At 48.0% G+C, this 27,313-nt stretch overlaps 1 protein-coding gene across 2 annotated transcripts; it reads right to left on the bottom strand.

Moving 5' to 3' along the window:
• Positions 1–460: 460 nt before the first annotated feature.
• Positions 461–22,048, bottom strand: LOC140720495 (uncharacterized). Of its 2 annotated transcripts, XM_073035342.1 has the most exons (6): positions 21,963–22,048; positions 18,773–19,021; positions 12,266–12,355; positions 8,955–9,074; positions 8,194–8,313; positions 461–689 (listed from the first exon to the last, which is right to left on the bottom strand). In XM_073035342.1, exons 2-6 carry the CDS (start codon positions 18,894–18,896, stop codon positions 511–513), a joined length of 633 nt encoding a protein of 210 aa, XP_072891443.1. In that variant the 5' UTR covers positions 18,897–19,021; positions 21,963–22,048; the 3' UTR covers positions 461–510. The 2 variants fall into 2 exon arrangements, 1 of the variants encoding a protein (XP_072891443.1); XR_012097198.1 differs by lacking the exons at positions 461–689; positions 8,194–8,313; positions 8,955–9,074; positions 12,266–12,355 and adding an exon at positions 17,776–18,065.
• Between the last annotated feature and the right edge of the window lie 5,265 nt (positions 22,049–27,313).

Raw genomic sequence — 27,313 nt, 5'->3', positions numbered from 1 at the left:
GGGTGTTACAGTGAAGCGTGAGTCCTTGTCACGGTGCGGAGCTGGACGGGTCAGGTTGAGGAGCTTATAGATGTCACAGTGAGTGGTGTCTCAGTGTCACAGTAAAGGGGTGTCGGTGTCCCTGCGGTGTTTTACAAAAACAATTTATTTACAACCTGCCTCCATTTGGAGCCCGTTCGGCTCACCATGGGTCCTCTCCCGAATGTGATTGATTAATTTGGAGCCGTGGGTGTTTGACCGGGTCCCTCAGGGGAGGCTTATCCAGAGAATTATGATACATGGGATCCACGGAGAATTGGCCGTCTGGATTCAGATTTTATTATTTTTCGGCGTCACGGTGAGGTGGGAGTCGGTGACACGGTGTGGACGTAACGGTGTCACGATGGGAGCTGTGTCCCTGTCAAGGTGAGGGTAGTGTCAGCTTCACCGTGAGGGGCGTGACAGTGTCACGGTGAGGTACGTGTTCTGACAGGTTGAGCGGCGAGTCCGTGTCATTGTGAGGTTTTACACTCACGTTTCATTCCACACTGTTAGTTTATGGTCTGACTCCAACCGGAGTCCGTTTGACTCACCGTGGATCGAGAGCCCGACCACTGTCGCGATGAGGACGACCGTAACTAGGCAGAGTAGACAGATCTTACGGTCCGGTCTATTCCCGATGTTCTCGTTCGGCTCTTGTTTATGCGGACCTGTGGAGAGACCATTCGGATAAACAGAGGGAGAAGATGGTGAGAGTGAGAGGGGAGAGATGGGGGGGGAAAATGTGAGCGAATGGAGAGAAGGAAAACGGGAAGAGATCGGAGACAGGGAATGGCCACGTGAGAAGAGGAAGCAATGTTATGAGTGAAGGGTGAGTGGGATGTGTGAGAGAGACAGCGAAAGGGTGGGTGAGAGAGAGGGAGTGATGGGAGAAAAAAGTGGGAGAGAGCGGGGGACGAGACAATGGAGAGAGAGAGAGAGAGAGAGCTTCGTGGACTCCACTGTGTTTCTTTGTTTTGTGGCTGCTCACAATGAGAAGGGGGGTACGGGCACGAGATGGTTACCATTGCACTTTACAGTACCAGCGACCCGGGTTTAGTCCCGCCGCTGCCTACAAGGAGTTTCCAAATTCTCTCCACGAGCGAGTGGATTTCCTCCGGGCGCTCTGGGTTCCTCCCACAGTCCAAAGACATACCGGTTGTTCGGTTAATTGGTTATTGTAAATTTAACTGCCATTAGAAAAAGTAATAATTCGGAGAATTGTTGAGCAGCGCGGCCTGAATGGCCGGAAGTGCCTGTTCCGAAATGTTTTCAGTGAAAAAAAACAAAATATAAATTTTGAGAAAAAATTGAAAAGATGGTGGGAAATGGTATACATATAAAACCGGACCTTCCGGTGTTTGTGATGGGTGTGATTGTCCTGGATGGGAATAGAGATGGATGGTTGTAAAATCTCAGAAGACACAAAGATTGGCGGTGTTGTGGGCAGTGCGGACTATCGCCAATAGATTCGGTGGGGTATGGATCAGTTGTAGATCTGGGTGGAAAATGGCAATCGGAGTTTAGCTGAAGTAAGTGTGAGGGATTTTCCTTTGGGGAGTTAAATGTGAAGCGACAGGACACAATTAACGACAGAACCCTTAACTGTCGACGGGGAAAGGGATCTCGTATTGATCAAGCGGTTCAATGGAGTGATAAAGAGTTGACTGTAGACGGGCCTTTGACAATGTTTCTCTCATGGGAGATCCATTCACAACATTGTGATGACTGGGACTCACAGTGAATTTGGAATTTGGTTTCCGTACTGGCTTGTCCACAAAACCCAGAGGCCGGCGGATGTCCGTGACTGGTTGTGTTACCCACGGGACCTCTAATGGCTGTGGCCGAGACGTGTGAGAATCTGGGCATTTAACAAGGCTTTGTGTGTTTCGAACATCCTGCATCGTAGACCAGCCAGTACGGCACAGGAACAGGCCATTCGGCCGGCAATGCTGTCCAGGATGTATTCCCTCTGGTGTTAGACATTTCACGTTTGGGAATGATACCGTCTGAAACTCTTATGATCTGATCAACCTCATTTTCTTCCGCTCCAGGGGAAACAACCACGTGCCCAAGCCATCGAAACCAGGCAACATCCCGTTTATCCTCTCCGGATGACAGCAAAGGCCTTGACATCCTTCCGATAACGGGGTGACCAGAACTGTATTCAATACGCCTGATTCATGTGTTATGAAGGATGAACAGCTCTGATGGGCAGAAGGGTGCTGAGTTGCCCATATGCCCCCTCCCCCCGGGAGAATCACAAACCGTTACTGTTTCTATGCTGCTAATGAGAGAGAGAGATGGAAAAGAAAACATGAGAGAACATCTGCTGCAGATAAGAGAAAGGTGAAGCAGGGGAGAGAGACTTGTTGATTCACCGTACTATGACTTCTGAGAGACTTATGGCTTCTGAGAGGGTTGTTCACCTTGTACCATTCTGTTCATTAACATTCCTCAGTGGACAGCTGGAGTGGGCTGGTTTGATGGACACAGCCATTCAAAATTGATTGACAACTGAGACCCCGTGAGTAGGGATAAAAGTGAGGTCTGGGGAGACACCCCTCAGACACACCAGGAGACACACTATTGAGCACTGCTTGAGTGTTGGAACCCACGGGAAGGTGTGGGGCATCGGAGACCGAACAAAGAAATCGGTCGGTTGAACTCACAGTGTTATAGCAGGGCCGATGGGGACATGTGTGTGTGTCCACTCATGCCAGAGTGACGAGTCCACCACAGAAGAACGGTCCAGCTGAAGGACAGAGGGGTCATTAACTGAATGGCCACAACGCTATGGCGGATCAAGAACGTAAAGGAAGGTTTGCATGACTGTAGCTGTTACATCTCGCTCTCTCTCTCTCTCGCTCTCTCTCTTTCTCCAACGATTACAACACAACAACCAATATCTACAGCAGCACGTATGAAATGAACTGAACCTTATACTTTTCTATGACAATACATTATCCCCTAGACATCGATAGAGCTTGTTTATAATTGCTTATTATTATTCCCACACTTTTATTTTTATTATTGCTAACGTGTATTATCTATATACTTGCATTATTGATATTAATTTGCTTATTTTACTAATAAACACTTTTGAATATAGTACCAACAGACTCCAACAGATTCTTCTTTCTCTTGCTGGTTAGTCACCCAGTTACGGGGTACGTAACACATGCTGACTAGAAATTTTTGTGAAGTTGCTTTATAACAGCCGGACTTTTAAACTTAGTGCCCCAACTAATAATGGCAGGCATGGCATTCTGAGCCATCCTATCAGAAACCATGGCATGAACAGTGGCATTGGACTGTAAGATCCCTCTGGTAAAAACACATTTAGTGTTTTGGCTTTAGTAGAGAGCTGTCTCTGAGCATTTCCACTACCAAGGTACAACATTTTACGTTTGTCCGGGTTAAACACCATCTGCCAATCCTCCGTCCCATATCAGAAACTGTTCCATCGCCTACGGAATTCTTTGCAGGTCCTCTATGCGATCCGCAACACCCATCAACGTATCATCTACAAACATACCAAACCCCCCCCACCTATATTTTCATCCAGACCATTTAGACATATAACCATGTAACAGTTACAGCACAGAAACAGGCTCTCACGGTCCTTCTAGTCCGTGCTGAACGATTACACTCACCTATTCCCACAGACCGGCACTCAGCCGGTATCGCTCCATTCCTTTCCTATCCATTTTTTTAGCGACAATAATGAACCGGCTTCCACCACTTCTACAGGATGTTAGTTCCACACAGCTACCTCTCTCTGTGTAAAGAGGTCCCCACTTGTGTTACCACTAAACCTTTGCCCCATAAATCTCAATTTATGTCCTCTTGTTTGAATCTCCCCTACTCTCAATGGAAAAGGCCTATCCATGTCAACTATAACTATACCCTTCATAATTTTAAATAACTCTGTCAAGACCCACCTCAATCTTCTACGCTACGAATAATAAAGATCTAACGTTCAACCTTTCTCTGTAACTTAAGTGCTGAAATCCAGTTAAAATTCCAGTAAATCCCCTCAGTACTCTCTCTATTTTGTTGACATCCTTCCTAAAATTCGGTGGCCAGAACTGTACACAATACTCCAAATTTGGCCTCACCAAAGCCTTGCACAATTTTATCATTGCATCCCAACTCCTATACACATTGTTCTGATTTATAAAGGCCAGCATAACAAAAGCTTTCTTCACCACCCTATCCACATGAGATTCCACCTTCAGGGAACTATACACTATTATTCCTAGGTCACTCTGTTCTACTGCATTCCTCAATGCCCTACTCTTTACCATGTCTGTCATTTTTTGATTAGTCCTACCACAATGTAGCACCTCACACTTATCAGCATTATACCCCATCTACAATCGCTCAGCCCACTCTTCTAAATGGCCTAAATCTCTCTGCAAGCTTCGAAAACCTATTTCATTATCGTAAGGCCACTTGTCTTAGAATCATCTAAATCTTTACTAATCCAATTTACCACCCCATCATCAAGATCATTAATGTATGTGACAAGCAACATTGGATCCAGTACAGATCTCGGAGGCACACCACTAGTCACCGGCCTCCAAACTGGCAAACAGTTATCCACCACTACTCTCTGGCAACTCCCATCCAGCCAATGTTAAATGCATTTTACTACTTCAATATTAATACCTAACAGCTGCACCTTCCTAACTAACCTTGCATGTTGAAACCTGCCAAGGCCTTACTGAATTTCATATAGACAACATCCACTGCTTTACCCTCGTCAACCTTCCTAGTAACCTCTTCAAAAAATTTCATAAGATTGGGCAAAATCTTATTTTGACCTCCACGCATAAACTCGTGTTGATTCTTGCTAAATAGGCCCTGTCTACCCAGATAATTAGATGTAATCCAGATATGCATAGAGACATTGCAGTGCAGGCAGACGATAAGATTCAAGAGCAACAGAGAGGAAGATCTGATGTCAAGAGTACATCTTATCGTATTAGAGATCCGTTCAATAGTCAGATTATTGTAGCGTAGAAGCTGTCCTTGAGCCTCCTGATACACGCTTTCGCATTTTCCCTCCGATGGGAGGGTGCAGAAGACAGAATGTCCGGGGACTTTTGATGATGCAGGGTGCTTTATCGAAGCAGCAGTATGTGTAGAAAGAGTTCATGGAGGGGAAGCTGGTTTCGGAGCTGGGCTCAGCTCTTTCCACAACGCTCTCTAGTTTCTTGCAGTCATGGGAAGAGCAGTGTTTATATCTTTAGTGAGGAACCAGGGCGTTTTTGAGAGCAGGGTGGTAGACATGGTGAACAGGGAAGAAAATAAAACATTTTATTTTTTCACTTGGGAGACTATTCTGTGTAAAGGTGTGTGTCCCAGGGGAATTTGACTGCCCAATATGTCCGGATTGATAGCTATAATGAACGCTATTCAAAACACGTATCAAGATCACAGATGGTAGATCACCCTGGAAGACGGGAGAGTGGAATGTTGGGGGACATTATAGAACGTAGGGACACAGGGCTAGAGGTAGTCTGTTCCCTGAAAGTGGAATCACAGGTAGACAGAGACCCTGGGGAGTGTTGCAGAGCAGAGGGACCCAGGGGTTCAGGGACACGGTTCTCTGAAAGTGCAGTCACAGGTAGACAGGGCGGTGAAGTTAGCACCTGTCGCGCCGCCCTTCATCCGTCAGGGCAATGAGTACAGGAGTAGGGAGGTCATGTTGGAATTGTACAAGACGTCAGTAAAGCCACATTTGTGTAGAGTGTTCCCAGGGCGTCGTCTTCCTCTAGAGAAGATGCCACTGAGCTAGAGAGTGAGCAGAGGAGATGCACGAGGATAGTTCAGGGACTGGATTATGGAAATGTGTCAGGCAATGTTGGACTTTATGCCTCGGAGCGCAGAGGTGTCTGATAAAGATGAAGAGAGAGAGATGTATAACATGTTTCGGCAACAGGGAGGAAATAAGATGCTTGAGGAGTATAAAAAGAATAAGAAAATACTTACGAAAGATATCAGGAGGACTAAAATAATAGAATTGGTTACTTTGGCAGTCAGGGTGAAGGTAATCTTAAGAGCTTCTACAGATATGTTAAGAGCAAAAGGATAGTAAGGGATAAAATTGGTCCACTCAAAGAACAAAGTGGTCAGCTATGTATGGAACCAAAAGAAATGGGAGAGATATTAAATGTTTTTTCATCTGTATATACTAAGGAAACTGGAATAGAGTCTATGGAAACAAGGCAAACAAGTAGGGAGGTCATGAAAACTATACTGATTAAAGAGGAGGAGGTGCTTGCTGTATTGAGGCAAATCAGAGCAGATAAATCCCCAGGACCTGACAGGTTATTCCCTCGGATCTTGAAGGGAACTAGTGTTGAAATTGCAGGGGCTCGAGCAGAAATATTTAAAATGTCAAAATCCACGGGTCAGGTGCCGGAGGATTGGAGGGTAGCTCATGTAGTTCCATTGCTTTAAAAAGGCTCAAAAAGTAAGCCGAGGAATCATAGGCCGGTAGGTTTGACATCAGTAGAAAGTAAATTATTGGAAGGAGTACTAAGAGATATGATCTAAAAGTACTTGGATTGACAATGACTTATTACAAAAAGTCAGCATGGCTTTGTGCGTGGTAGGTCATGTTTAACCAATCTATTAGAGTGGTTCGAGGAAGTTACCGATAAAGTAGATGAAGGGAAGGCAGTGGATGTTATATACATGTACTTCAGTTAGGCCTTTGACAAGGTCCCGCATGAGAGGTTAGTTAGGAAGATTCAGTCGCTAGGTAACATGGAGAGGTAGTAAATTGGATTAGACATTGGCTCAATGGAAGAAGACAGAGAGTGGTAGTGGAGGATTGCTACTTTGAGTGGAGGCCTGTGACCAGTGGTGTGCCACAGGGATCAGTGCTGGCTCCATTGTCATTCGTCATATATATCAATGATCTGGATGATAATCTGACAAATTGGATCAGCAAAATTTGCTGATGATCCAAAGATTGAAGGTGTAGTGGACAGTGAAGAAGGTTTTCAAAGCTTGCAGAGGGATTTGAACCTCAGAGGGATTTGGAGGAAAGGCTGAAAAATGGCAGATCCATTTTAATGCAGACGTGTGAGATATTGCACTTCGGAAGGTTAAACCAATCTAGAACTTACCAGGTAAATGGTCGGACACTGAGGAGTGCAGTAGAACAGAGGGATCTGGGAGTACAGGTACATAATTCCCTAAAAGTGGCTTCACAAGTAAATAGGGTTGTAAAGAAAGCTTTTGGTCAATTGCCCTTTATAAAACAAATTATTGAGTATTAGAGCTGGAATGTAATGGTGAGATTGTGTAAGACATCGGTTAAACCGAATTTGAAGTATTGTGTGCAGTATTGATCACCGAATTACAGGAAGGAAATTAAAAATTTTGAAAAAGTGCAAAGAAGGTTTACAAGGATGTTGCCGGGAACTGAGAAACTGAGTTACACAGAAAGGTTGAATAGGTTAGGACTTTATTCCCTGGAGGGTAGGAAAATGAGGGGTGATTTGATAGAGGTGTATAAAATGATGGTGGGTATAGGTAGACTGAATCCAGCTAGGCTTTTTTGCCTGAGGCCAGTGGAGGAAAAAAAGCAGAGGTCGTGGGTTAAGGATGAAGGGGGAAAAGTTTAAAGGGAACATTGTAGGGGGGTGCTTCTTCACGCAGAGAGTGATGGGAGTGTGGAATGAGCTGCCAGATGAAGTGGTGAATGCGGGCTCACTTTGGACATTTAAGAAACACTTGGACAGGTATATGGATGAGAGGCGTTTGGGTTGATATGGCCCAGGTGCAGGTCCGTGGGACTAGGCAGAAAAAAGGTTCTGCACAGCCAAGAAGGGCCAAAAGGCCTGTTTCTGTGCTGTAATGTTCTATGGTTCTATGGTGAACTAACGGAGCTGTAGAAAACCACATGGGGCAAAGACAAGGTGAAAGCACAGACTCATTTTTACTCTGAGCTTGGAGAATCGAGGTATAAAGCGCTCAGGGATAAGGTGATAGCAGTAGATGATGCAACTGAGGACAAGATTGACAACTTTTTTTTTACCCGTCTGTAGGATGAGCTACCAGAGGAAGTGGTCGAAGTAGAATCATTGGAACCAGAACACTTGTGCGTAAAACACGTGACCACTTCAAAGTGATGTCATTATTGTGAACTCTGACCTGCCGGTGCAGCCGCTGACATTCCGGCGGGTCCCGATGTAATAGGAGGATCTTCAGACTCTTCCAAGTGATGCTCGTCTTTTGGAAGGTTCAGCACTGAGTAGGTGGAGTTCAGACCGTCTGAGAGAGAATGAGAGAGAAGAAGAAGTGAAAGGAGGAGAGACCGGTATAGAAAGTACATTGCCCATAGGCGGCGTCAGCAGAGCTTCACGAAGTGCGATTTCACGTAGGTGTGCGGTGGTTATTTACAAAGGGGGCTTCGAGAGCGCTAGTCCATTGTACATGGTCTGTCAGTGTCTATATCCGGAAACCAGTCCTGAGCTGGACAACAGGGAAGGTTCAGGCATAAAAGGCAGACACTGCCTAGTCACAGGCCTCAACTCAGAGCAGCAATCCTCCACTACCACTCTAGCTTCTTCAACTGAGCCAATGTCTAATCCAATTTACTACCTCTCCATGTATACCTAGCGACTGAATCTTCCTTACTAACCTCCCATGCGGAACCACATGGGGCACAGACAAGGTGAATACTCAGAGCCATTTTTCTCTCTGGGCTTGGAGAATTGAGGACCAAAGCGATGAGGGATCAGGTGATTGTAGAAGGTGGTGACACGAGTGATTTTTTTTTTAAATTGAGATGCTGGGCCATCTATGGAACGAGCTGTCATAGAAAGTGGTCGATGCAGATGCGTTAGAAGTTGAACTTCTGTGCGTATAGCACGTGACTCCTTCACATTGACGCTAATACTGTGAACTCAAACCTGCTCGAGCAATCGCTGATAGTTTGACTGGTCCAGAGGAGATTGAAAGATCTTCATCCTCATCGATCAGAAGTTCGTCTTTCCCAGACTTTAGCACTGAGTATGTGGATGTTAGACCGTCTGGGAGAGGAGGAGAGAATATAAGAGAGGGTGAGAAATAGAAGGTGGAGAAACCTGTAGAGAATCGTGGGAGTGAGAACAGAGAGACAGAGCAGAGTGAGGGCGAGAGAGAGTCGGACAGAGACGGAGTCGACACGGTGAAGAATAGCTGAGAGGGAGGTATAGAAGGTAAGGGAGGGGGGAAGTGACGGGTAAAGACTGGGATTCCAAGTAGGAGGCAAACGGTAGAAGGGATCGATGGGGGGGGGGGGGGGTGGAGAATGGAGAGTGGTGCGATGGGCTGAAAGGTAGAATAGAATGGAGAAACAGAACCAGGAGAGAATGGGAGAGATTGGCGGATGGAAAAGGAAGCGAGGTTATGAGCGGAAGGGAATGACAAGTGTGAGAGCGATAGCACAGTTGAGGGAGAAAGGTGATAGAATGAGTGGAAGAAAACGTGGACGAGGGAAAGAGAGGGACAGGAGAAAGTTAACGGCACGACCCTTCCCTGTCGACCACATTAATGGGGTTGTCGTATAGGCCACCCTATAGTCACTCAGAATTTGAGGAGCAAATCTGTAGAGAGATAGCAGACAACTGCAGGAAACATAAAGTTGTGATAGTAGGGGATTTTAAGACAAATCGCAATACAGATTCACTCTGTGAGACCCAAAGGAAATCTCCCTGCACACCGTCGCATCACACACTCCGTGCTCAGAGGCGATCTCCCTCCACTCCGGCCCATCACACACTTCTGCAAGCAGAGAGAGTGAAACTCTCTCCACACCGTCCCAACACACACACCCGGCGTGAGACACAGAGGGAAGCTTCCTCACCATCGTCCCATCACACAGTCCCGCGGTCAGACACAGAGTGAAGCTCCCGCACCATCGTAACTTCACACACTCCCGGGGTCAGACAGAAAATGTAATCTGTCCGCACCGTCCCATCACACACTCCCGGGTCAGACGCAGGGTTAAGCAGTCTCCATACCAATTCATCGCACACTACAGGGGTCTGACAAGAGTCAATATCCCTCCACACAGTCCCGTCACTCATACCCGGTGTCAGAGGCAATTTCCCTCCTCTCCGTCCAATCACACACATCAGGGTTTGGAGGACTGGAGGATATCTCATGCTGTTCCGTTGTTTAACAAATGTTTAAAAGTCATCCGGTAAATGTGCCGTCAGTAGTAGGTAAATTATTGGAAGGAGTACTAAGAGATAGGATCTACGTATTTGGATCGACAGGGACTTATCAGGGACAATCAACATGACTTGTGCGTGATAGGTCATGTTTAGCAAAGGTATTAAAGTTTTTCGAGGAGGTTACCAGGAAAGTGGATGAACGGGAGGCAATGGATGTTGTCTACAGGGATTTCAGTAAGGCCTCTGACAAGATCTCGCATGGGAAGTCAGTTAGGAAGATTCAGTCACGAGGTATAAATGGTGAGGTGATACAGGACTTTGTGATATGGTGCAACTCGAACTACCTGCGTCTCAATATCACCAAGACCAAGGAGATGGTGGTGGACTTTAGGAGATCTAGGCCTCATATGGAGCCAGTGATCATTAATGGAGAATGTGTGGAGCAGGTTAAGACCTACAAGTATCTGGGAGTACAGTTAGACGAGAAGCTAGACTGGACTGCCAACACAGATGCCTTGTGCAGGAAGGCACAGAGTCGACTGTACTTCCTAAGAAGGTTGGCGTCATTCAATGTCTGTAGTGAGATGCTGAAGATGTTCTATAGGTCAGTTGTGGAGAGCGCCCTCTTCTTTGTGGTGGCGTGTTGGGGAGGAAGCATTAAGAAGAGGGACGCCTCACGTCTTAATAAGCTGGTAAGGAAGGCGGGCTCTGTCGTGGGCAAAGTACTCGAGAGTTTAACATCGGTAGCTGAGCGAAGGGCGCTGAGTAGGCTACGGTCAATTATGGATAACTCTGAACATCCTCTACATAGCACCATCCAGAGACAGAGAAGCAGTTTCAGCGACAGGTTACTATCGATGCAATGCTCCTCAGACAGAATGAAGAGGTCAATACTCCCCAATGCCATTAGGCTTTACAATTCTACCGCCAGGACTTAAGAACTTTTTAAAAGCTATTATTAATGCTTTCTGAGATAGTGATTTAGATGCATATCATATTTTTTACTGAGTTAAGTATTGTATGTAATTAGTTTTGCTACAACAAGTGTATGGGACATTGGAAAAAAAGTTGAATTTCCCCATGGGGATGAATAAAGTATCTATCTATCTATCTATTGAATTAGTCATTCGCTCAGTGGAAGAAACCAGAGAGTGGTAGTGGAGGATTGCTACTCTGAGTGGAGGCCTGTGACTAGTGGTAAGCCACAGGAATCAGTGCTGGGTCCATTGATATTTATCAACTACATCAATGGTCTGGTTGATAATGTGGTGAACTGCACCTGCAAAGTTGCTGATGATACTAAGATTGGAGTTCTAGTGGTCAGTGAGTCTCGGCCTGAAACGTCGTCAGTGCTTCGCCTTATAGATGATGCCTGGCCTGCTACATTCCAACAGCATTTTGTGTGTGTTGTTTGAATTTCCAGCATCTGCAGGTTTCCTCGTGTTTGAAGATGGAGTTTACAACGGGCAAGTGTGAGGTATTGCACTTTGGAAGGAAAACCCATTGTAGAACATACAAGGTAATTGGCAGGGCACTGAAGAGAACAGTAGACAAGAGGGATCTCGGAATACAGATACAAAATTCCCGAAAAGTTGCGCCTAAAGGTAAAAAGGATAGTAAAGAGAGCTTTTGGTACATTGGCCATTATAAATCAAAGTAGTGAGTAGAAGAGTTGGAATTTTATAGAGAGGTTGTATAATGCATTTTTTGAGTCCGCATTTGGAGTATTGTGTACAATTTCGGTAACCGAATTACAAGAAGGATATTAATAATGTTGAAAGAGTGCAGAGAAGATTTACAAGGACATAAAGACACAGAGTAAATCTCCCTCCTCACCGTCCCATCACACACTCCCGGGGTCAGACACAGAGTGAATCTCCCTCCACACCGTCCCATCACACTCTCCCGGGGTCAGACACAGAGCGAATCTCCCTCCACACCGTCCCATCACACACTCCCGGGGTCAGACACAGAGTAAATCTCCGTCCCCACTGTCCCATCACACACTCCCGGGGACAGACACAGACTGAAACTCCGTTCCTTCGTCTCTCGGCCACACTCACCTCGGGAAGGAGACTGTGAGTCCGTTTTCGTGAATTTCACGTTCACGTAAGTCTCACTGTCGTCCATCCTGCAGAGGATTCTTTGTGTCTCTAAACTCAGGAAGGAGAAGCAAGCATTGTCAGTGGAAGCCTGTTTTGACAAGGGAATCAGACCGACATCAACAGACACGAGCTAAGCAGCTGATAACAAGAGGAAGCGGGAGAAGGGAGTGGGGTGGAGAGGGATTCATAGAGTGCGAGATGGTGGCCTCACAGATAGTAAATTGGATTAGACATTGGCTCAATGGAAGAGGCCAGAGAGTGGTAGTGGAGGATTGCTACTTTGAGTGGAGGCCTGTGACTAGTGGTGTGCCACAGCGATCAGTGCTGCGTCCATTGTTACTTGTCATTTATATCAATGATCCGGATGATAATATGACAAATTGGATCAGCAAAATTTGCTGATGATCCAAAGATTGAAGGTGTAGTGGACAGTGAGGAAGGTTTTCAAAGCTTGCAGAGGGATTTGGACCTCAGAGGGATTTGGAGGAATGGCTGAAAATGGCAGATCGATTTTACTGCAGACGTGTGAGGTATTGCAGTTCGGAAGATTAAACCAAGGTAGAATATACAAGGTAAATGGTCGGACACTGAGGAGTGCAGTAGAACAGAGGGATCTGGGAGTACAGATACATAATTCCCTAAAAGTGTTTTCACAAGTAGATAGGGTTGTAAAGAAAGCTTTTGGTAAATTGCCCTTTATAAAACAAAGTATTGAGTATTAGAGCTGGAATGTAATGGTGAGATTGTATAAGACATCGGTTAGATCGAATTTGAAGTATTGTGTGCAGTATTGGTCACCTAATTACAGGAAGGATATTAAAAAGTTTGAAAAACTGCAGAGAAGGTTTACAAGGATGTTGCCGGGATTGAGAAACTGAGTTACACAGAAAGGTTGAATAGGAAGTTGAAGTGACCGTTGACAAAGGAAGCCCGTGTTCATAGGGGAGTTTGACCGACAGCAACAAACACCAGATCAAGGGCCGATAATGAGAGAGGCCGAGAGCAGGGGAAGGAAGTGCGGGGGAGGAGAGAGAGAGTAAAGGTGTGAGAACGATTATCTCAACAGATGAGAGTGGTGGGGGCAGGAGCAGTGAGAGTGGCGTGAAAGTTGGGGAAGGAGAATGAGGGAACGTTAGGGGAGGTCGGAGAGAGAGAAGTGGGTGAAGGGGACAGAGAGGGAGGGCAGTGATAGGAGGTTGGTATAGGTGGGAGTGAATGGATAGGGAATGCAGAAAGATCGGGGCAATTTGAGAGAAATTGGGGAGAGAGGGAGAAAGCAGAGTGCAAGCTGACAGGGGAAGAAAGGAAGGGAGGTAGAAAGAGTGAAAAGGACAGATAGTGGGCGAAGCGCATGAAAGGGAGCAGAGAGCGCTGCAAAGAGGGAGGAGGGATGCAGTGAATGGACGATTGACAGAGATGTGGACGATGGAGTGTGATAAGAAGAGAAGACGGGAGAAAGAAGTGGAATGAGGGGATAAGTGAGGGATGACAGGAGCGAAGAATGTGTGAACCAGATAGATATGTGACACTCATGCAGAGCCTCTGATGTCCTCCCCCACTCCACCCACGGTTGGTTCCTGCTTTGATCTTCTGACCGTCCCACTGCTCTGCTCATCACCGGGGATTCAGACCATCTTTGCGCGAAAAACCACGGCCCCGGGGACAAACACCCAACAGTCACTGAAGCAAGCGAGCTCCCTCCCTCCGAGTGAAATGAACAACTCCTCACAGTCTCTCTCTCTCTCTCTCTCTCTCTCTCTCTCTCTCTCTCTCTCTCTCTCTCTCTCTCTCTCTCTCTCTCTCTCTCTCTCTCTCTCTCTCTCTCTCTCTCTCTCGTCTCTCTCTCAAATCTGCACCAAATTTACACCAGAAGAAGTCGAAAACAATAGCTTGCCGTTTTATCAAAGCTTGCAGTAATTATCAAAGAAAACTGACATTGTTCCGTTGAAGTTTACAGGAAACCAGCGCACGCTGATCGTTATCAAAGGACTCTCGTCACCCATGGCAACATGAGCTGAGGTTTGTTAGTTTTTCAGAGAGGACTTGAAAACCTGCGGCTACACTGAGCGGGTCTTCAACAAGACAGCAAAGCAATAGCAAGAAAGCCAGAGGTCGTGGGTTAAGGGTGAAGGGGAAAAAGTTTAAAGGGAACATTGGGGGGGGGTCTTCTTCACGCAGAGAGTGGTGGGAGTGTTGAATGAGCTGTCAGATGAATTGTTTAATGCGGACTCACTTTTGGCATTTAAGAAAATCTTGTCAGGTATATGGATGAGAGGGGTTTGGAGGGATATGACCCACGTGCAGGTCAGTGGGACTTGAAAAATGGTTCGGCACAGCCAAGAAGAGCCAAAGGGCCTGTTTCTGTGCTGTCATGTTCTCTCGCTCTATGGAGTGGGGCGTAGAAAGACAGAGATGAGAGAGATAGAGGAAGAGAGAGAGAGAGAGGGTGGTAGAGTGGGAGAGTGTGGGGGTAGAATGAAAGAGCGAGAGAGTGTGGTTAGAGAAAGGTTTTGGGGGAGAGAAGGAAACTGCAGCAGTAAAGAGAGAGAGATTGTGGGTGGAAATGGAGAGAGACGGTAGGATAGAGGGACAATGGTTGTAGACAGTGGAAGAGAGAGAGATGGAGGGTTGGTGGACATAGAATGGGAGTGCAGAGAAAGAGACGGATTGGAGAAAGATTGAGACAAGAGGGATACGGTAGAATGAAAGAGAGAGAGTTGAGGTAGAGAGAGAGAGTGGGAGAGAGAGGGTAAAACGAGAGAGAGGGGGAGAGCGGGACAGAGAAAGAGAGTGGGGTTCGAGCGGGAGGGACAGAGGGAGACTGTCTGTGAGAGTAGAAGGTATGTTTACAGGGAGAGAGACTGGAGGAAATGGGCAACGATAGAGAGAAAGAGAGGAAGTGTGGGAAACGGGAGAGACAGTAGGGTAGAGAGAGAGGAAGAGTGGTGAGAGAGTTTAGAGAGAGAGAATTGGAGTAGAGAGACTGAGCAGTGGTCGAGAAAAAGAGGTGTACAAAGAGGTGGGGTAGATAGAGACGGTAGTGAAAAGAGAGAGTAGGGGAGGAGAGAATGACTAGTGAGAGCGGGAGAGAATGAGTGTGGAGAGAGTGTGGTGGTAGAGAAAGGTTGGGTGGTAGTGAGGGAGAGAGAGAGAGAGAGAGAGAGAGAGAGAGAGAGAGAGAGAGAGAGAGAGAGAGAGAGAGAGAGAGAGAGAGAGAGAGAGAGTGCAGACTGATGGGAAGAGTGGGGTAGAGCAAGAGAAGGGGTAGTAATGATGGAGAGATTGTGGGGTAAAGAAAGAGGGGATAGAGAGAGTGGGATTAGAGTGAGTCAGAGAGACGATAGACAAAGAGAGAGAGTTCGGTGAGAGAGGCAATGTGTGGGTTAGGAGAGGGCGTACTGAGAGAGAGTGTGGGGCTAGAGAGAGTGGTTGTAGAGAGGGAGCGAGAGTGTGTGGTTGTGAGTGAGAGAGGGGAGGACCGTGAAAGAGAGGATGAGAAATTGGGGTAGAGAGAGACCGCAGTGAGAGCGAGTGGGGGTAGAATGTGAGGGAGTGGGATATAGCGAGGGGGATTGGGAGAGAGAGGCGTTACAGAGAATGAGAGAATGGAGGCGAGAGAGGTAGTGTGTGGGTAGAGAGAGAGAGAGAGAGAGAGGAGAGAGAGAGAGAGATATAGGGAGAGAGAATAGCGAGTGAGAAAGAGAGAGTGAGGGTAGAGAAAGAGAGAAGTGGGCGTAGAGAGAGACAGTACAGTGAAAGAGACGGAGGGTGTTGTAGACAGAGAGGCATTAGCAACTGAAGAGAGAAAGGGAAAGAGTGAGAAAAGGACAGTGCGCAGTACTCCAAGTGGGGTCTGAGTAGGGTTCAATATTGCTGCATTATTACCTCTCGGCACCTAATCTCAAGCCCACGGTTGATGAAGGCCAATGCACCGTATGCTTCCGTAACCAAAGATCATCTTGCGTAGCTGCTTTAAATGTCGTCTGAACTCCGACCCCAAAACCCTATTGATCCTCCACACTGCCAAAGAGTATTACCGTTAATACTATATCTGCCGTCATATTGGATCTACCAAAATGAAGCACCTCACACTTGTCTGAGTTGAACTCCATCAGGCAATTCTCAACACAGTTCAGAAAGAGAGAGCCAACGAGCGAGATATAATAGAGGGAGAAAGAGAGAGTGGGAGAGAGAAAGAGATTGATGCGAGAGCAACAGAGAAGTGATAGAGTGAGAGAGAGAGAGTGTGTAGTTTTAGACAGAGAGTGGGACTGGGTTTAGAGAGAGTGTGTGAAATAAAGATGGTAGAGCAAAAGATTGAAAGAGTTCGGACAGATAAGGAGACTGTGCTGGAGGGGAGAGAGAGAGACTGTGTGGGGGGATGTATAGAGATATATAGAGAGAAGGAGAACCTCTGGACACTCAAAGCGAACACTCCCGGGGTCAGTCACTGAGTGTAGCGCCCTCCACACCGTCCCATCACACACTCCCGGGGTGAGACACAGAGTGAATCGCACTCTACACCGTCCCATTACACACTCCCCGTGTCATTCCCAGGCACTAAATGAAGCTCTCTCCACTCCCTTCAATCACACAGTCCCGGGGTCAGACACAAAGTGAATCGCACTCTACACCGTCCCTTTACACACTCCCGGTGTCTGACAGAGTGAATCTCCCTCCGGAATGTGCCATAACACCCTAACAGAGTCAGAAACCGAGCGAAGCTTCCTCTCAGCATATTCTCCCCTCTCACCAGTCCTCTGCACTTCTGCATTCCTGTAGTCTCTAATTGTGTGTCTGTCTCAGAGATAGTATGCGTGTGTGACCGGATGTAGTGTAGAGATTAGAAGAGGGTAGGGGAGGACAGAGACGGCTGCTGTGATTGCAGTGACTGGGAGGATGTGGTGAGGAACCACACAATTGGCCTGCCTACACGGAGATGTAGAGAGGCTGAGAACTGAGAGCTCGATATCCGGTGGAAAGGAGGAGATGTAACACTTGACGTCAGCTCTCCCCCATTCTCTCGACATTCCGTGTGAACACGAGGGCGGGGGGTTGTCTGGGTGGCGGGGTCGAAGACGTGCCACCCAGACAACGAGCAATGGGAACGGAGTGCAAGACGGAGAAGAGGAGGGGTGCAGGTGCTGAGGGGGCTGACGGGGACGGGGAGGGTTCAATGAGGGATAAAGTGACGAAGGTGGGGAGGACTGTAGTTGAGGTTGGAGTGTCCGAGGACACCTTCAATCTCTCAAAGCTGTGGTCGGAATTTTCCAGCTGCTTCTAAAGGGCGGCAATCACACCAGTGCCCGAGAAGAGTAGGGAGAGCTGTCTCAGCTACAATCGCCCAGTGATACTCACGGATGCTTTGAGAGGCTGGTCCTATCCAGAGTCACCCCTTCCCCAGCAAAGACGTGGCCCCGCTGCAATTTAGCGAACTCCACAAAAGGTCGACAGCGGATACAATCTCATTTACTCTCCAGTGGGCCCTGACCACCGGCACAATGCAACGCCAACGTGTGTAGCTTCTCTCTGTGTCTGACCCCGGAAGTGTGTGATGTACTGGAGTGGGCGGAGTCACTGGTGCGGATATTTCTTCTGTCGATCTGACACATACCTCTTCCTCTTTAGAACTCATTTCAAGAAGCTTTGAATCGCAGTTAGAACAATGTTGCTTCGCTCCATCGTAAGATATTTTAAACGTCAATATGGAATAAACACAGGTCCTCATTCCTGATCCAGTCCTGGGAACGCAGGTGCTCTGGGAATTAGGAAGAAGGAACAGTGAATCTCCCTCCGTGTCATCCATTACATCCGCCGTGAGTCATCCTAAGTTTGAGGATCTCTTCACACCGTTCAAATACACACTCTTGGAGTCCGACACAGAGTGAATTTCCCTCCACACCGTCCCATCACACACTATCTTGATCAGAAGGAGTGCGGCTCCCTCTACACTTTCCAAACACACTTACTCTCCCTCTACACCGTCCCATCATAAAATCCCAGGTCAGACACGGAGTGGAACTCCCTCCAAAGGCTCAACACACACCGCCTGGGTGGGACACAAAGTGAAGATCCTTCAATACTGCTCGATTCTAAACTTCAAGTTTCTCCCCATGTTCAATCACAAATGCCAGATGTCAAACGCCCTCTCGTCGCAAAGCCAGGGTTAGAAGCAGTGTGAACACACCTGCGATGTCAAACACTGGGTGTGGCGAACATCACACCGTCCCAAAACTCATTGCCAAAATCAGAGACTGAGTAAACCTATCTCTTCTCTCTCTCTCTCTCTCTCTCTCTCTCTCTCTCTCTCTCTCTCTCTCTCTCTCTCTCTCTCTCTCTCTCTCTCCTCTCTCTCTCTCTCTCTCTCTCTCTCTCTCTCTCTCTCTCCTCGCTCTTTCTCTCTGTCTCTGTCTCTCTCCCTCTCACTTGAGATTAGGAGCGGGGAAATGGGGCATTTTACCTCACCTTTCCTGCTCGTCAACACTTGGCAGAAGAATTTGCTTTCGAGGATGGAAAAGTTGTTGCTGAGGGCGTAAGTCTTCTTCAGACAGGAAGTCTGCCAAAGATCCAGAAGGGAATTCCCAGTCATCCTGGATTCAAGGGACGAATGCAACTCAAGGACTTTTAGTCGATATTATCACCAGGTCCTGTTCATCTCCTGATATTGCACCCATTGGAAGTCGCGGTCGGAAGCGATCAAAAAGCGGCGAATCTCTGTCAAGAAGAAAAAAAACGTTTACAAAAGGTTCCGAGAACAAGGTAATGTTAGAGATCTGGAAGATTATAAGGCTAACAGGAGGGAGCTTAAGAGGGATATTAGGAGAGCCAGAAGGAGCCATGTGAAGGCCTTGGCGGGCAGGATTAAGGAAAAACCCAAGACATTCTACAAGTATGTGAAGAGCAAAAGGATAAGACCTGAAAGATTTGAAGCTATCAAGTCTGACATTGGGAAAGTGTGTATGGAACCGAAGGAAGTAGCAGAGGTACTTAAGGAATACTTTGCTTCACTATTCGCTATGGAAAAGGATCTTGGCGATAGTAGTGATGACCTGCAGCAGACTGAAGTGATTGAGCATGTAAATGTTAAGAAAGAGGATGTGCTGGATATTTTGGAAAGCATCAAGTTGGATATGTCGCTGGGATAGGATGAGATGAACCCCAAGCTACCGTGGAAGGCGAGCGATGATATTGCTGAGCCTCCTGCGATGATCATTGCACCATCAATGGGGACGGGAGAGGTTCCGAACGATTGGAGAGTTGCGGATGTTGCTCCCTAAAGGGAGCAGAGATAGCTCAATTATAGACAAGTGAGTCTTAACTCACTGTTTGGTAACAGTGCAGAAACTCCTGAGAGGCAGGATTCATAAACATTTAGAGAGGTATAATATGACTAGGAAATGTCATCATGGCTTTTAAAATTGCAGGTTGCGCCGTACGAATTATTTGTGGATGTGACTAAACGCATCGATGAAGGAAGAGCAGTAGCTGTAGTGTATATGGATTTCAGCGAGGCATTTGATAAGGTACCCCAGGCAAGGCTTATTGAGAAAGTAAGGAGGCATGGGATCCAAGGGAACATTGTTTTGTGGATCGGGAACTGGCTTGCCCACGGAAGGGAATGTTTCACTGAAGACGTGTGATATTCTGCATGGCAGTTGGTCAGCAGTGGAGTTCCTCAGGGACCTGTTCTGGGGCTCATTCCTCCTGAATTTTATAAATGACCTGGATGAGGAAGTGGAAGGACGGGTTAGTAAGTTTGACGATGACGCAAAGATTAGACGTGTTGTGGATAGTGTGGAGGTCTTTCAGAGGTTCCAGCGAGACATTGATAGGATGCACAACAGGGCTGAAAAGTGGCAGGTGGAGTTCAACACAGATAAGTGTGCGGTGGTTCATTTTGGCAGGTCAAATATGATGGCAGAATATAGTATTAATGGCAAGACTCTTGGCAGTGTGGAGGATCAGAGGGATCTTGGGGTCCGAGTCCGTAGGACGCTCAAAGCGGCTGCGCAGGTTGACTCTGTGGTTAAGAAGGCGCATGGTGTGTTGGGTTTCATCAATCGTGGAACTGAATTTAGACGCCGAGACGTAATATTGCAGCTATGTCAGACCCTGCTCAGACCCCACTTGGAGTACTGAGCTCAGTTATTGTCGCCTCGCTGAAGAAAAGATGTGGAAGGCATAGAAAGATTGCAGAGGAGATTTACAAGTTGTTGCCAGAATTGGGGACAATGCCCTCTGAGAATAGGTTGAGTGAACTTGGCCTTTTCTCCTGGGAGCGACGTAGGATGAGAGGTGACCTGATAAAGATGTAGAAGATGATGAGAGGCATTGATCGTGTGGACAGTCACAGACTTTATCCTGCAGCTGAGATGACTATCAGGAGTGGGCACAGTTTTAAGGTGCTTGGAAGGAGGTACAGAGGACATGTCAGCGGTAAGCTTTTAACTGAGAGAGGGATGAGTTAGTGGGATGGTCTGCCTGCAACGGTGGTGGATGCAAATACGATAGGAGACATGGAGGTTTGTAAGGGAGGGAAGAGTGATGATGACGGGAGGGGTCCCTCTATTCACACTGTGTATTCTCCAGCCGTAGACCAAAATCCCTCTCTCCTTCAACACCTCCCCCTATTCACAGTACAGATTGTTCCCTGCTGCAACGAAGTAAACAGCGCTTGGGCTCCAAGATACCAAGAGCAGCTTTGGCAGAAAACAACTTCTCCAAATCACCTCCAGTTCAACTACTCCCCCAAAAACTCTCATGCACAGTACTGACAAACCTTCCCGCTAGGATATCAGTTCCCCTCCAGTTCAACAACTCTCCCAAAAACTCTCATGCACAGTACTGACAAACCTTCCCGCTAGGATATCACTCCCCCTCTAGTTTATGTGTAAACCGTCTTCCATCTCTTCTATACAGATCCCAACTTCCTTGGAAAAAAATACAGTGATTCCAAATTTTGCAGCCCTCCAACCTACACCAGCACTTGATCCCCGTGCTGATCTGTATGGTCTTCCTATGGCTGGACACTTTGGGACGGCTGGTGGTCCTGTACTTTCATTTAATAGCTAAATCCCTGATCTCACTTTGCAAAAGCACCTTCCCGTACATACAGATTTAATTGCTGCCATTTAATATTTGCTGCTCACTCACCCAGTTAAGAAACATAGAAAAAGAATGGTGTACTGAGAGAAGCGGAAGGAAGGGGCGGAGAGTGGGGCCACAGAAAGGGTGTTCAGTTTGCAGCCGTTGGAGCAGAACGTGTTAGGCACCATTTTCTTGCTCCCTATCTCTGATTAGAGTCAACTTAAACGCCGAAATCGACCGACCCATGACCAGGAGTAAGAGGCAGAGCGAGAATCCCTCCATAAAAGCCCATCACACACTCCTGGAAACATACACTGAGTAACGCTCACTCCGCAACGATCCAGCACACACTACCGGGGTCAGAATCGGAGTGAACAATCCCTTCCACACTGCTCCCATTATGCACTCCCGGGATCAGACACAGACAGAAACTCAGCCTACACCGACCCATCACACTCCCGGTGTCAGACATGTGAACCACCCCCCGCTCCATCGCAGCACAGTGTACTGGAGTCAGAAAATGTATGCGGCTCCCCCAGCCCCCTCCCCCCCCCGTCTCCCCACTCACCAATACCGAGCACTTCGGTGTTCCAGCAGACTCGAACTGTGTGTGTCTCTCGGAGATGCTGTGTGTGTCTGTGTGACAGGATGGCGTGCTGCCAGAAGAGGAAGGAAGGGGAGGAGAGAGGAGACCAGTGAAAGGGTGGTGGGACTGCAGCCACTGATGGTGGGACCACGTGACCGGTCTGTGCATGTAGAGCTGTGAAGAGGCTCAGAAACCGGTGACAGATATCCGGTGGGAGGGGAGAGGTGCAGCACCAGACGCTTTCTCTCTCTCATAGTCACCACAATTGCCTGTTGTCACAGAGAGGGGAGGGGTCGACGGAGATAGTGAGGGTTTTAGAGGATGGAGCGTGTCACGGAGAGTGGGCGGGCAGTAGGGAAGGTAGAGGATGAGCGACACGGCGAAGTGAGGGACTGGTTCACCATGACGGGGGAGCTTGCAAGGGTGGGAGGGGTGACGGAGACGGGGGTGGTGTAGGAGAGCGACTGTTTGACGGAGATTACCCAGATCCTTTGATCTCTTCCCACCCGATGATTTCAAACAGCACACTGCGTTTTTTTCTACAGAGCAGAGTACGTGAGTAACTGAGCAGAACAGACCCTTCGGCCCACAAGTTTGTGATATACCAAATAAACTAAATCTGCGGACACAATGTCAGTCTCCCTCCATTCCCTGCACACCAATGAGCCTGTTAAACAGCATTAAACGCCTCTGTGGATCTCCCTCCACCACCTGCGCTGGCAGCACGTTCCAATCACTCACCAAACCCTTTCACAACAGAAACGTACCGAACACATCTCCCTTCAACTTACCCCCTCTCACCTTAAAGCGGGCACTCCGGTATTATTCATTCCCACCCTGAGGGTAAAAATACCCGCTGTCTGGTCAGTCTGTGTCTCTCGAAATGACGTAAACAGCTGTCAGGTGTATCCGCAGACTCCCCCGTTCCGGAGGAAAGAAACGAAAATTTCCGACATCTGCTTTTACATTTTGCTCTCTATTCCTGGAAGCGTCCCAGGGAACACTCCTCTATATCCTCTCCAAGGAGCCCCACACTCATCCTGTAACGGGGCGACCCGAAATGAATGAGTGAACTCGGAAACGTCAAACCCAGTCCCATTTCCTATCTGCTTTGTCCGTCGGTTCCTCGGCACCCCGATCCTGTTCACTGAAGTCGCGCTCTCATTCAGTTCTTCCCACTATTCACGGTTCGGGCCCTTCCCTTCTACACTGAGGATAAACAACGCTTGGACTCCAACTTACCAAGTACAACTTTGCCATAAATCAACATCCCCGACTCCAATAAAATTGGCCGTTATCCAATTCAGAATCTATAACAGAGGTCAGAACTATCCTTTCCCATAATCAACTTGTATCTAATGGCATTATCATCACTAGGTGAAAATTGGTCCCCCACTGAAGCTTCTATCTCCTGCCTTGTCCCATTCCGTGGGAGAAGATCATGAACTGCACACTCTTGTTAGAACTTTATACGTACTGATTACGGAAACTTCCTTTAAAACATTTGACAAATTCTCCCAATGGTCTTTCACTGTATGGGACTCACAGTCAATACCAAGAAAGTTAAAATCACTCACGATCACAACCTTATGTTTCTTGTAACAGTCTGAGATCTCTCTACAGATTTGTTCCTCTGAATCCCCAGGACTGTTAGGTGGTCGATAATGTGTCTAATGAGCGAGTTCTTACCTCATTCCTCAGATCTACCCGTGAAGCCTCACCTGGACGAGTTCTCCAGTCTCACCTGACTGAGCATCGCCGTGATAGTTTCCTTGTCCAGTAAAGCTGTCCGTCGCCCTTCAATTATTCTCGCATTAGTACGACTAAAACCCGGGAATACTGAGCTAACGGTCCTGCCCGTCCTACAACCAACTCTCACGCTTTGCTGAAATATCACGCCTCCAGACGTTGGCCCCTACCCTGAGCTGGTCAACCTTCTGTACAATACTTCCTGCATTGAAACGGACGCTGCTCAGACATGAGTCCCAGCAGACACAACATTCTACTTCCCAACATTGTCTGAGGTCTGTTCCAACAACCACTCCACTATCTGTTCAGGCGTTCTGGCCTTCATCCTCCTGCAACTCCTCTTTAAGTCCCGCCACTTCCCTGTTAGATGGGAAAACTTCCCGCTGGGATACCAGTTCCGCTCAAATTCAGGTGTGAACTGAGAGTTGCCCATGGGAGAGGAAATGAAGGAGCTGAGCATCGTGAGGGCGGTGTGGCACGGTCTCCAGGCAGGAGTGTGTGCTGCCCCCTAGTGTTCGCTCAGCAGAAAACAAAATCTGTTCTGGCCAATTGTAGGTTTCATGTGTAAACCCCAGGTTTGGCCGGCTACGCTTGACAAGAGGAAGATAGTCACCGCACCCTCCCAACCCACGCCAAAACGATGAAGTCTTGTTTGTGTGGATACTGCCTGATGTTTTCCCCTTGTAGAACTCAGTATCACGGAAGAGCAGACGGTACACCAAATGGGATTAAAGAGATGTGCTTCATAATCGGAAACAAAGAGAAAAAGGGCAAATTTCAGTGGAAGTTTATTGTGCAAGTTGGGGCGTACGGTTCTCCGTCCTTGAATTCCACATCGATTTCCACCGATCGCCGTCAGCTCCCGGACCCGCACTCCAAGTTCACTCGGTCCTGCGGGATCTCAGCTCACTCCTCTTGTGTCCTCGCTCTCAGTATCTCGCCCAAAAGGCAGCTAAGTTTCTCACTGGATAGCGCACATTGCAAAGTCCCAGTTATTTGCTAGTAATAACATAGACACTGATGCAACAGAGATATCAGCACATTATCAGTGAAACCTCACACACCGTTACATATCTGTGTGTGTGTGTGTGTGTGTGAGTGAGTGTGTGTGTGTGTGTGTGTGTGTGTGTGTGTGTGTGTGTGTGTGTGTGTGTGTGTGTGTGTGTGTGTGTGTGTGTGTGTGGACATATTGTGTGAATGTTTCTATTGATGTTGTACAGTGTTTGCTTCCTTTATATCTTATGCATATTGTGTGTGCTTTGCGCCGTATGTGACACTTGGGAATATCTTTTTCAGCTTGGTCCTGGCTGCATGCATGAGTATTCATGTGTGATGGAATTACAATTAAGCTTGACTTGAATTGAATTGAAATGAAATGAAACCGTCTCGTCTGTAAAGGTGGTACCTTCCTTGGAAGAGATCCCCATGATCCACACATAGTAAAGCTCCATCCACACCGTCATATCTCACATTCCCGGGTCAGGAATGTACTGAGTCTCCCACCAAACCGTTCCATCACTCAGCCCAGAGTTAGGCACAGAGCGCACCTTCCTCTGGATCATCCCATCACACACTCTCGGTGTCAGACAAGCACTGATGGTCTCGCGATACCATCCCATCACACAGTCCTGAAGTTAGACACTTTCTTCGGACCATCCCCTCACACACTCCCAGGTTCAGACACAAACTGAATCTCCCTGCCGCTGATCCCATCACACACACCCGGGTTCAACACAAACTGAAGTTCCCTCCCCCTGATCCGTTCACACACACCCGGGTTCAGACACAGAGTGAATCTCCATCCACACCGCCCCATTATACACTCCCGGGGTCAGACATAATCTCCCTCCACACCATCCCATCACACACTCCCGGGCTCAGGCACAGAGTGAACCTTCCCCCGGATCGTTCCAGTACACTTTCGTAGGGCCAGATACCGTCTCATCACCCAGTCCTGAGGTTAGACACTTTCTTCGGACCATCCCCTCACACACACCCGGGTTCAGTCACAAACTGAAGCTCCCTCCCCCTGATCCCTTCACACACTCCCAGGTTCAGTCACAAACTGAAGCTCCCTCCCCCTGATCCCTTCACACACACCCGGGTTCAGACACAGAGTGAATCTACATCCACACCGTCCCATCACACACTCCCGGGCTCAGGCACAGAGCAAACCTTCCTCGGGATCGTTCCAGCACACTTTCGTAGAGCCAGATACCGTCTGAGCACACAGTCCTGAAGTTAGACACTTTCTTCGGACCATCCCCTCACACACACCCGGGTTCAGTCACAAACTGAAGCTCCCTCCCCCTGATCCCTTCACACACTCCCAGGTTCAGTCACAAACTGAAGCTCCCTCCCCCTGATCCCTTCACACACACCCGGGTTCAGACACAGAGTGAATCTACATCCACACCGTCCCATCACACACTCCCGGGCTCAGGCACAGAGCAAACCTTCCTCGGGATCGTTCCAGCACACTTTCGTAGGGCCAGATACCGTCTGAGCACACAGTCCTGAAGTTAGACACTTTCTTCGGACCATCCCCTCACACACACCCGGGTTCAGACACAGACAAGCTCCCTCGCCCTGATCACTTCACACACTCCCAGGTTCAGAAGCTCATTCTCTCTCACCAATCCCCAGCACTTCGCCGTTCCAGCAGTCCTGAATTGTGTGTCGGTCTCGCAGATCGTGCGAGTGTTTGCGTCCAGATGGTGTCCAGGGAAGAAAAGAGAAGTGGCGGAGAAGGAGATCCAGGACGTGGCGTTGAGCTGTCAGTCAATGGAAGGAAATGGCGTCGACCCACTCGACCGGCCTGTCCACACAGTATAGTGAAAGCTCAGAACAGAGTAATCGACATCCGGTGGAGGGGGGCGGGGTGTTGTTACACCAGGTGTCGCCTCACCCCCTTCCTCCCCAGAATTCAATGTGACAGAGAGAGGGAGGGATATAGAGGAGGGAGAGTGTTGATGGAACCATGGAGGGCTGTAGGGAATGGAGCGGGTCAGGGAGACGGAGGCAGGAGTTGTGAAAGTAGGAGATAACGTAAACGGCGAGGGGTGTAGGGGACGGAGCGCTGATGTAGACGCGTTGTGTAGAAGAGGAAGCTGGTGACTGAAAGGAGGTGTAGGGTGTAGGGCTGTCATGTCCGACGTTGACGAGGTTGGTCGCCGACGAAGGAGGATTGACGAGAATGACAACGAAGGTTGTTGTAGGGGAGGAAGGGGCTGATGGAGACAGGGGAGGGTACAGGGCCTGCTGGTGGTGACAGAGACCGCCGGTGTGTAGAAGAGCGAGGGGGTCGTGCAGCCGACCAAGGGTGATGTGAACAGATAGATTGACTAGACCGGGTAGTGGTGCAGAAGAGGGAGGGAATCACGGAGAGGGAGCGGATTTTAGTGGAGGGATGGGCTGACGTAAAACAGTTTGTGTGTAAGGGAGGGAATACATGACGGAGACTTGCAGGGGTGCAGGTGGGTAAGTACACGAGTTAGGCAGTCACGTTGCGGTTTAACAAGACATTGGAGATGGGCATATTGTTCGGCTCTGCTAGCCCCCTTCTCTTCCGTGACCTCTGTCTC

This window comes from Hemitrygon akajei, unplaced genomic scaffold (assembly GCF_048418815.1).
Source record: "Hemitrygon akajei unplaced genomic scaffold, sHemAka1.3 Scf000043, whole genome shotgun sequence".
Classification (NCBI taxonomy): Eukaryota; Metazoa; Chordata; class Chondrichthyes; order Myliobatiformes; family Dasyatidae; genus Hemitrygon; species Hemitrygon akajei.
Note: the sequence above shows the minus strand (reverse complement) of the source record. Positions and strands in the feature narration are given on the sequence as shown.